Source organism: Oryzias latipes, chromosome 4 (genome assembly GCF_002234675.1).
Source record: "Oryzias latipes chromosome 4, ASM223467v1".
Classification (NCBI taxonomy): Eukaryota; Metazoa; Chordata; class Actinopteri; order Beloniformes; family Adrianichthyidae; genus Oryzias; species Oryzias latipes.
In genome coordinates, this window is record NC_019862.2 from 21,262,957 (window position 1) to 21,273,848 (window position 10,892).

Here is a 10,892-nt window from a genome sequence, read left to right on the forward strand (position 1 = left end):
ACCGCAGATAAGTGTCCAACCAAAGAGCTGGGAGTGGATGTGTTTGTGTGTGTGTAGGGAGGGGGGGGGGTAAATCCAGGTCAAAGGTCTTATGTTTTATTTTTTGCATTTACACGTGTAATTAAAAAAAACAGGAGAAAAAACATTTTTTTTGGACACCAAACAAGCAATTTCACAAAGCAAAATATAAAAAAATACCTATATTCCTATGGATCTGTGCAGAGATGATTAATAATCACTTAACCTAAATGAGACTCTTATTTGCCTCTTATTTATGTGTTGTACAGCACCCTCAGCCTCTTCTTACATACCACATTACAAAATAACTTGTAACAGATGTCTGTAACTTGTTGTATTGAATATTAAATGCACCAAAGTGTTAATCTATTAACTACAGTGTAGATTCATCTCACAAATCATAGAGAAATACTGTTGCACAGGAGATGAGATTTATGTCAAAGAGCAATTATAATAAGAGCTCAAACACTTTTGATCACCTATATTAAAAACAGCCTTAATTTACTTACTTTTAGCTTTCACTCCTAGACCAAAATATATTTCCTTCCCATTTATGTAAAAAAAGAAAGAACTAAATTTAAACTTGTTATGCAGGCGCATTTGTGACCACAAGAGGGCGCTGCTGTCCTTTTTTTGAGCGTTTATTTGCAGTCATAAGTTAAATTTCAAATACAACAAATATTGAAAGAATGTGTTTTGTTGTTGTTTAGTCACGTTTCTCATAAAAAAAGCAACAAACAGGTAAAAAAAAAAAAAAAAACGTGAAAATATGTCCGCATTAAACATGTGAGCGACCAAATCAGGGGAATCCAGTCTCGTTGTCCCGGTTCGTACTTTCGTCACAAAAGCGTCGCATCAGGAGTGAAAGTGCCGAACTGATCCAGCCTTCAGGTTTGGGTTAAAGCAAACCTGCAGCGCAGAACTGCACGGACTTTGGCCCAAACGATTCAAACCAGCTGGATGATCTGGTCTGCGCAGGCGGACTGGAGCTGGAGCTGCCGGAACCGAACCTGCAGGAATGTTTCTGGTTTCACTCGGGAGATGTTTGTTTAAAAGCGGGTCTGTAGTTCAGAGAACCATGACTGCGACTCAGCCGTACTGGTATGTTTCTGCTGCTGCATGGATCATAATTACGAAAATAAAAGAAAGAAAAAACACGAGCACGAAAAGTACGAAGGCAAAAAGAAAAGAAAAAAACACGGGCACGAAGGTGGAAGTGTCTTTTCTCTTTATTTCTTTTCTTTTTTTTCCTGCTTATTGACCAGCGGTTAGTTTACAGTTTGTCCACCAGGGGGCGCTCCTCGTCCGATCTTAACAACAAATACTCCAATAATGTAAAGGTTGATAGCTCTGTTTTAAATTAGTAATCCCCTTTTAAATATCATATTTTACAAATAAAATCCAAAATCATTTTCCAAAGTTCAGCATGTAAAATATTTACTTACCTCACACATTACATAATTATTTATTTATACTTTATTAGATTTGTAATGAAAAACTGCATTTAATAACAGAAAGCCGCCAATCTATACAAACACACTCATTGATTTCTTATGGAAGGTAAAAAGCAAAATAAAAGTTCTTGTTAGGACATAATTATCCCCCTTAAATATTTGGTTTGAAAAACTAGTATACAAAAACTAAGTTGATAAGTAAGTAAACTTAATCTTTTGTTTAACAAATAAAAAAACTTTTTTTTTAAGTTTTCACAATAAGCCCTTTTCTATATAGTAAAACAACAATTTGTTTCAGAATAACAGCTCCGAACTGAAACAAATATTCAACAGTATTGTTTTGATAGGATAGAATGTAAACACTTTATTTCTTTTTTCTGAAAAAAAATATTGGTCTCTAGAAAAACAAACTCAATATGGTATTTTGTACGATCATGTGATTGGAATCTTTTTCAAAAGACTATCCTATTTTTCACAGAGTAATCAAAATTGCAGTTATTTTAAGTCAAGATCTTCTATGCCAGCTCTAAAATGTCTCCTTAATGCTCTAAAATTATGTTTTTGTGGAGTTCAAAAATTCTAACTATATATTTTCTGTCAAATATTAATACTATTTATAATAATTAAAGAATTTTTTTTCTCTGGTTGAAGAAGTTATTGAAATTGTTAGACTAAACCAGTTGTTTGCAGCCTTGTCAACTTGAATTATTTAAAAAGAGAAATCTTAAATTTGTATTGATTGGGGCTGAAATGTACACGGTTTTTCTTTGGTTTGCTTATTCGGACTGCAGGTATTGTTAGTGTCTTTTTGACACCATTTGTTGATTTGCCTTACAGCTCAGTGGTGTACTCCGGCAGGCAGCGCGTGAACGGAGTAGATCTTTACTATGAGCAGACGGGCAAAGGAAAGCATGCTGTGCTGCTCATACCGGGGGCTCTGGGTAAAACAACAATCACATACATCTATTTGGAGAGTTGGATATTGAGCATGTAATCCTGAAATGTAACTGGCAAATGTGGGGTACAAGTACAGTTCCCTGAGGTACTCCTTTCTGGACACTTGGTCTCAGATTTTGAACCCAAACTGCATTTTGTTTTTTTAATTAATCCAGCAGACTTTAGAAGCAATCCTCACATTTCTGCTTGTTATTTCTAAATTTCCCAATCAAATATATTTTTCTTGCAGGAAGCACAAGGACAGACTTTGGTCCTCAGCTGAAATGTCTGAACAAGGAACGCTTCACTGTAGTTTGCTGGGATCCTCGTGGTTATGGACAGTCCCGTCCCCCGGATCGAGACTTCCCCCCTGACTTCTTTGATAGAGATGCTAAAGACGCAGTGGATCTGATGAAGGTCTGCTCTATAATTATTCTGATAAACTACTAAAAGGCTAAGATGATTTATCTTTGGGCCATTAAGGAAAAGGATTGAGATCAAAAGAATAACTAACTTTGTGAAAAAAGCCTTGATGTTCTTGAAGTTTTTGCGGAACATTTTATGAGAGAACATTAACATTTAATTTTAAGTTTGTGTACTTATATAAATTCTTAGATATTTGGAATATCACATCTTACTTTTGTACATGTTCTACTTTTTAACATTTTGGTACAAATATTTTTAAACATTAGAAAAAGAACAAAACATTTTTCTTTATAATAAACATCTTCAAAACAACTTTGCAAATAACTGTGAATACAATTATTGATATTTTAAAAAAAAAAGAAAAAAATGAAAACAATTTAGATGAAAAATGTAAAATACTCAATTTAAAATAGATTTTCTCTTGTCTTTTGTACAAAGCATTTATAATGAAAGCAGATTTGGTCCCAGTCCAGAGCTTTGTGGAACACCATGAATAATGGTGATGTGGGCTCACCACTATGTGCACAAACTGATATGTAATGTGGGAACTAGGGTTGTGCCGATGGACGATATCATTGTTCATCGTGATGGGTGAGTGACATCCCGATGGAGAGACACCATCGTGATGCCACGCCCCCGCCACTCTGCGAGTGGACACCATAAGCCGCGGTTACATGTGAAAAATATCTTGATCGGATCAATGGTCGGATTAGAATCCAACCGTGTACATGGTTCCAGAAAAATGTTTTCAGAATATAAAAAACGTTCACATGGCTCACACTTTCGGTCGGAATAAATCATTCGCACATGCGCAGTAGGGTTTGAAAAACCGGAAGCGGATATCAGTTCCGCCGAGCGGCTATTTTTTTTCTCAAACTTTATTGAATGTAACAATTCAATACAAAACAATGTTGCCGAGTGGCTTTATACATTGATATGTCAGCTCTGTAACAAGACGATCTTCTAAACGTGCTTTTAATAATGTTACGATTATTATGAAACGCCTGTTCGCTCATCGTTTTATTTTTAATCCGTGTGGTCAGTGCTTTTTCTGTTGAAAACGGAGCCGGAAAGAAGCCAGAATTAGCAGTATGCTAACACGGGCTAACAACATTAGCTTTGGGTGGTGCTGCAATCTGCATCTTGGCTGCATTTAAACATGTGGCCTTTATTTAGTCGGGACACGACTCGAAACAGAAATCCACGTGATTGTTTGAACGATTTCTAAGGACTGAGCGGCCTTTCTGCTTTGAAGCTTACACCGCCCAAAGCGCTGTGTGTGTGCTCACGATCCTCTGCTCAGACACACACTTTTAGACCCGGTTCTGAGTTCGGTAGCCCGTTCCCCTAGAGCTTCGGAACGGATCGCAGTTCTAAATCTCCCACATACTACCGCTCATGTAACAAAGCACCCCCCCCCCCCCTTCCGCTCAAACACAAAGCTGTAAGTCCACGCTCCGCCGGTCCACTTGACTAGTAAAGTGCAGGAGCGAACCATTTCTTTTCTACAGTGATGAAAGTCTTCCGGGAATTCCCGGAAATCCGGGTTTTTGAGCAAACCGAACGTACTTTCCGGGAAATAAAGACCTGATCTCTACGGACAAATCGCTTTCCGGATTAAAAAATGGTCTGAAATCAGCTAATTTTAGCTTTATTTTCTATATTTCTCCGCAGATCGCTTCCTCTATGGTCGTGGCCATCTCTCGTCTTCCCGGCCTAATTGACCAATGACGGGACGTTTTAGTTGCTTTCGGATGCGTCGACGGGTCTGATTGGCTCTGTCTGCACCACGTGGTCAGCGTGACTTGCTTCCCTAGAGACCAAAACTAGCGGACCCACGCTAAATTTTCACAAACACATCTGAAGAGTTTGCGATCAAATTTGTGTTAAAATAATGGCAGGCATCGTCATTATTGAGCGTGGTCACGACCTCAGTTGTGAGAAGACGATAAAAAACAAATTGAAGTGGTCTTGGCTGGAAAAAAAAGATTTTTAAGGTAGTGTAGGTCAAATACTTTTTTGTGTAAAATAATCTCAAAACCACATTTTGAAATAATTTCAATTTTAGTTTTGAGTTTCAGTTTTTATTTTGAATACATTTCTTTATCTAATTTATTTGTATTTCCTAATTACCATGATTTAGTTCAGTATAGTTGACATTAATTATAAGTATTTGATGGTTTGGACCCGCACTCCCTTAAAAAATAATGTTTACAATGTTTAGTTTAGTTTGTATGTTTGTTTTGATATTTCCCAGATTACTTAGTATTGGTGTTAAAGAATTGATGTATTATGTTATAGAATTATAGTTTAAAGCAGATCCCATATTTTGATGTAATTATATTTTGAGAAAACAGTGCAAGTGGATGTTGTACATCAGTCATTTCTAAAGCAGAAATAATGTATAAATAACTGAGGTATTTTCATAGAATATCATAGTTACTGGTGTTCTTTTTGCCATTTGGGGCTTTGATGTTACTATATTTTAGCAATTGTATGTTTTGCAGCTTTAAGGAAAAGCGTAGATTGTAGGATTGTGTTACTTTGAGCAATTTTCCAAATTCTTTTTTAGTACCAGCAAGTCCTTAATGGAGAGTCAAACTAGGGGTTTGAATGACAAATCATGATGCTCCAATTAGTCTTAGTTTCTTGATAAAGAAGTGAATAACTAGTTGCCAGAATGCACCAGAATGCATCTAAGACCACGTATTTTTCCAAAATTTCCCTCTGTGCCCGCCATATCGCTCAAAGAAAAGTTCAGGGATTTTTTCCTTGCCTGACTTTCATCACTGTTTCTAGTTTTGTTACTTTTTTTGTTAGTCACTTCCCTCAGTTTATACTGGATAATCGCGGATGAGTCATTAGTTGGGAAATAAAATAAATAAAGTAAAGTAACGAATAGCAATTATATAAGACCGAAATATTAAAAATAGCCCCCCCCCCCCCCCACGACGATATCATCGTCCATCCCGATGGTTGACAGCAAACATCATCAACGGCCAATATAAGGGACATCGCCCAACCCTAGTGGGAACTGTTTAAAATGTTTAAAAAAAAAAGGAATTTAATGAAAATAAAAAAAGTTTAGAATAAATAGCAGACAATTGTTGTCATTTGACCAGCAGGTGACAGTCATATTAACAGCTTCAGATGGGCTTAACCGGCTACATTCCAACAACTAGCATGGTACTTTTGTTTCGCTTATATTTCTTTTTTTGGAAAGGTTTTTGGTGTAACCCGTTCTTGTAACCAAACCTAGTTTGTGGTTGGAATTGTGGTTGGTAAACTGGAAATATTTAATTGTACATGTAATCTAGATAAGATAACATATTTTCCTCCAATGCACGACCAGAGCTAACTGTACCAAAACTATTGTTTGGTGTGCAGACTCTGGGCTTTGGCAACTTCTCTCTGCTGGGTTGGAGTGATGGAGGAATCACTGCTCTGATTGCAGCGGCAACAAATCCTGCTCTCATCAAAAAATTGGTTGTTTGGGGATCTAACGCCTTCGTTTCTCAGGAAGACCTCAAACTTTACAACAGTACGTCGCATTTTACCGTCCGATAAATGTCGAGAAGCAGATTATGTCTATTGCAGTACCCTTCTTTTATGAATGCGTGTTTTTCTGTACACGGCTGCCTTTTGGGGACGTACAGTGGTACGGGACGTCTCCAGGTGGAGTGCACGCATGCGGCAGCCCATGGAGGAGGTTTACGGCGCTCACGGTTTTGCTAAAACGTGGGAGGCCTGGGTGGATGGAATTGCACAGTTTGCTAAAAAACCAGGAGGTGTGGAAAACCGGAATTTTTTATCGATTTTTAAAGCAGAATTATTTCTGACAAAATTGTTTATTTACTTTGTATTTGTTTTATTTTTTATCTATAGGAAGTATTTGCAGGGAACAGTTGCCCTTAATCAGCTGTCCAACCCTAATCGTCCACGGAGAAAAAGACCCCATGGTGCCAAGTTTTCATCCTCAGTACCTCCTCAAACACATCAAAGGATCCAGGCAAGAAAACATCTCAGAGTTGAATAATTACATGCATTTGCAATTGATCATTTGATTTTCTTTCTTAAATGTAGATTGCATTCCATGCCAGAAGGAAAACACAACCTCCATCTGCGGTATGCTGACGAGTTCAACAAACTGGTTGAAGACTTTCTAGAAGAGTAAAAACTGGAAGCAGTTATTGTAAATGTGGCAATCTTTCTGCAAACCAGTCTTAACTTCATTTATTTGTACATGATCCAAGAATGTGACTTGTTTATCACGTGTATTTTCTGTAGCTATCACAGCTATTGATGGAAATGTAAGCCATAGTGCAAATTTTCTAAGAAAATGTGATTGATACACCTTTTTGAAAAGTATTGTAAAAAAAAACTGCCTTCACCTACAGATTTAAAGAGACTGTTTTACAAAATTAGTTGGAGTTCTTGTGTGCACGTTTTTGGTTGTCTTACAGGTCTGGTGTCTGATTATCTGAACAGAATTTAACAAAAGGGTAATGGTAGAGTATGGAGTCCTATACTGTTCATAATTAAATAAATAAATATTTAATTAAATAAATAAATATGACCTCATGCAAATACACAATAAACCTATAAATCTCTCATAAATATATAAAACAGATCATGAAATTGTGAAAAATCTGCACACAGATTTTAAATTAGCCATTACATTATTCAATATATTTCATTTTGCTTTAAAAACCTGTTCATTATTTTAAAACAACATTTTAAAATATTCATTTTTTATCATGTTGAATATTATTATAATTCTGTCTTTTTTCAGAAGCTCGTATTTCAAAATCAATATTTTCCAAAGTAGCTTTGTTTTTATTTCATGTTGCTGTTTTTCACAATGGCTTATTTATTTCATGAAGAGCTTTTTCAGGAGAATGGGTCTGTCTGTCAATCAAACTAGACAAGGCGGAGACACTTTTGTGATTGGCTACTCCTTTACTCAGACATGAGCAGCAGCACCCTGACTACATCGATCGAAGATGCTTCAGCAAACGTGACGGCGCAATGCCCACCCCTCAACACTAGGGGGAGTATGCACCTCAACACATCCACAGTGTTACCAGAAATTGGGCAGTTTTGGTTCTAAATTTGCGGATAAAAGTGGCTTTGGGCGAGTGTGCATAATTCGGGTGATTTTGTGGTCGGTTCGGCAATTTTTTTTCTTCTCATTAACATCTAGTAGTGGCCTAAGTTAGGCTGAGTGGTTGTTGGAGTTCCACTAAGCTTCTATGAACTAGAGTTCCATGAACGCAACATGCCGCGTGTGGGAGGGGCTACCAGCTAATGTTTTTAGCCTGATAGCCACATGGAGCGGTTGCTTGTGCTTATCTCAATAACAATGCATGGATGCACAATGTACATGGAGAGTGTTAAGATGTCAGAAACGTCATCGCAGGAAAGGTTCAACATTTTCCCTGAAAGGGGAAAAATAAAATCAGAGGACCTGATTATAATCATTGTCTCAATGAAAATAGAAACATATCATAAGGTCCAGGGGGGTATTCCAGAAAGCAGGTTATGCTAGCTCCCACGATAAGTTTGAGGCTAAGGAAGTTGATAACCTCAGCTTTTGGTTCCAGAAATGGAGGTATGTTTCAGGGTAGGTCAAGTTACCATGGCAACTCATGCTCTGAACATAACCTGGTCTGGAGCAGGTTTAGTTGAAGCTTAGTTTGTTTACAGAGAGGGGAAGCAGCATGGCGTGTCCATTTAAAGATGACTTAGTGGATGAAAAAGCTCAGATAATACTTTTTCCACCATGAGGGGGTGATAAGACCACATATGGATGTTGGAAAGATAAACTTTTTTACTTTGATCTAACTTAATTATTTGCTTCAGTTAAGATAAATCATTTTTTTTGTTAGGTCACCTTAAAAATAACACGTAGTTTTCAGACAATTATTTTCCTTTCGTTCAAATTAATTCAATTAAGTAGGTGTAACTTTGGTGCTGCCGTTAGATCGGCACCGCAAGGGATTCTGGGATATCATTCCCTTTGCCTGTCTGGACGGATTTGGGTTTAAGTGTGGGTTTTTTACAAAATGTGTTTAGTTGTATAGCTGTTTTACTGTGTTTCACCGTGTTTTGCCGAGCTATTTTGTCCTACTATGCTTACGTCTCTGCACCATGAGTGAGAGTGAAGGAAAGAATGATGAGTTTATATAGCACCCCTACCACAGGAACCTGCTATGACAGTGACAGAAAATTCTTTAATGAATTTTTGCACTCCGTGCATTTTTTTTCCGTTCTTTTTATTTTTATAAAAATGAGCATATCTGCCGGCTCAAACTTAGACATATGAAAGTTCAAGAAATATAAGTAATTAAGATGGAAAAAAGATTAATGGAGTAATGTGACATTTAGTTAGATAAATACGTACATTTGAGTTGTATAAACAATTATTGAGTTTGAATTAATTTAACTAAATTATTTAAATTATTTTTCAGCCATGTTACTTTTTTGATGGACTTATAATTTTTTTCCGCTCTCATTAAAATCTCAGACTCCGTCTCACTTAAGTACAGCGCTTTCTTTTTTTTTCACCATGCGTTTCCATGGTGACTCCAGAAATCGGCGATCTATTGAGAATGTCTTTATGTACCGTGCGTTAACCCAGGGTTACCAAGTCGAGCGTAATTACGCCAACTCATATCCGGTCTTTTGGACCCGACATACCCAGAGTAAGCAAGTTCAGGCGGATTTCAGCCAGAGTTCAGGCTTAAAGTCAGGGTAGTTTAAACATGCTTCCTGGAATACCCCCCAGGAGGCACGAGCAGGCTTGTCCCGCTTTGCGCAGCTGCCTGGTCTGAGTTTGTCGGTCTGCCAGCTCACCTCCTGCGAGCCGACATCAGGCATGATGTGAGCTTTGAGTGAATGGCGTAAGAATGAGGAGTGTTTCAACCGGGGACTTCGAGACGTGGACGACCGGAGCTCCTCTGTAGTTTGGTCCACACAAACCCTCAAACTAGAAAAACAGAGTCGTAGATGTTTGCTGCAGCAGACAGATTGTTTGTCTCTATTTGATCTCTAATGTCAGCAAAGCCGCGCGGATATCGCTGAAACATGAAATCTCTCTGACTGGCACACTGCTAAGCGGGTATCGAGGAATATGAGTCGATTTCCATGGATGAGCCAATGAACGTTTAGATCCCGCCCACTTTCACTGATTGACAGACAGACCCATTCTCCTGAAAAAGCTCTTCATGAAATAAATAAGCCATTGTGAAAAACAGCAACATGAAATAAAAACAAAGCTACTTTGGAAAATATTGATTTTGAAATACGAGCTTCTGAAAAAAGACAGAATTATAATAATATTCAACATGATAAAAAATGAATATTTTAAAATGCTTTTTTAAAATAATGAACAGGTTTTTAAAGCAAAATGAAATATATTGAATAATGACTAATTTAAAATCTGTGTGCAGGTTTTTCACAATTTCATTATCTTTTTGTATATTTATGAGATTTATGAGATTTATAGGTTTATTGTGTATTTGCATGAGGTCATATTTATTTATTTAATTAAATATTTATTTATTTAATTATGAACAGTATAGGACTCCATAGTCCCAAATAGGCTGCTCCATCGTAGAACTCAGTCTGGAATGTCACACTTTGCATTTCTGAGCTCCTCTACTATGTTCCAGACTGAGATCTACGATGGACCAGCCTATTTGGGCCACCATGTAAGAAAAATAAATGTCTGAGAATAAAGAAATAAAATTAAGAGAAACAATTAAGTTTCCTTTTCTTTTAAGAATAAAGTTGTAAAATTTTTAGAAAAAAAGTTGCACAGCGTTAAAAAAATCAATTTCCGGGAATGAAGTCACAAGTTTATTGCTTCAAAAAGTTGTAACTTTACAAGGAAATGGTCAGGTCTTTTTTTGAAAACAAAATTTTACTTATGTCTTTTAAAATGTTTTTAACAAAGACACACATTATCTATACCCGTACATTTAATTTATGTGATATCAAATGGATATCGATTGTTTTTGTTTTCGATTACTCTGGTCTGACATCCATCGCTGTGGG

General features: G+C 36.9%; 1 protein-coding gene across 1 annotated transcript; it reads left to right on the forward strand.

Moving 5' to 3' along the window:
- The first annotated feature begins 858 nt into the window (after window positions 1–858).
- bphl (biphenyl hydrolase like) lies at window positions 859–7,258 on the forward strand. Its single transcript, XM_004068124.4, has 7 exons — window positions 859–1,119; window positions 2,310–2,413; window positions 2,659–2,825; window positions 6,222–6,375; window positions 6,491–6,622; window positions 6,720–6,843; window positions 6,918–7,258. The coding sequence occupies exons 1-7, from the start codon at window positions 1,037–1,039 to the stop codon at window positions 7,006–7,008; spliced, it is 855 nt and encodes a 284-aa protein (XP_004068172.3). The 5' UTR covers window positions 859–1,036; the 3' UTR covers window positions 7,009–7,258.
- Window positions 7,259–10,892: the final 3,634 nt, after the last annotated feature.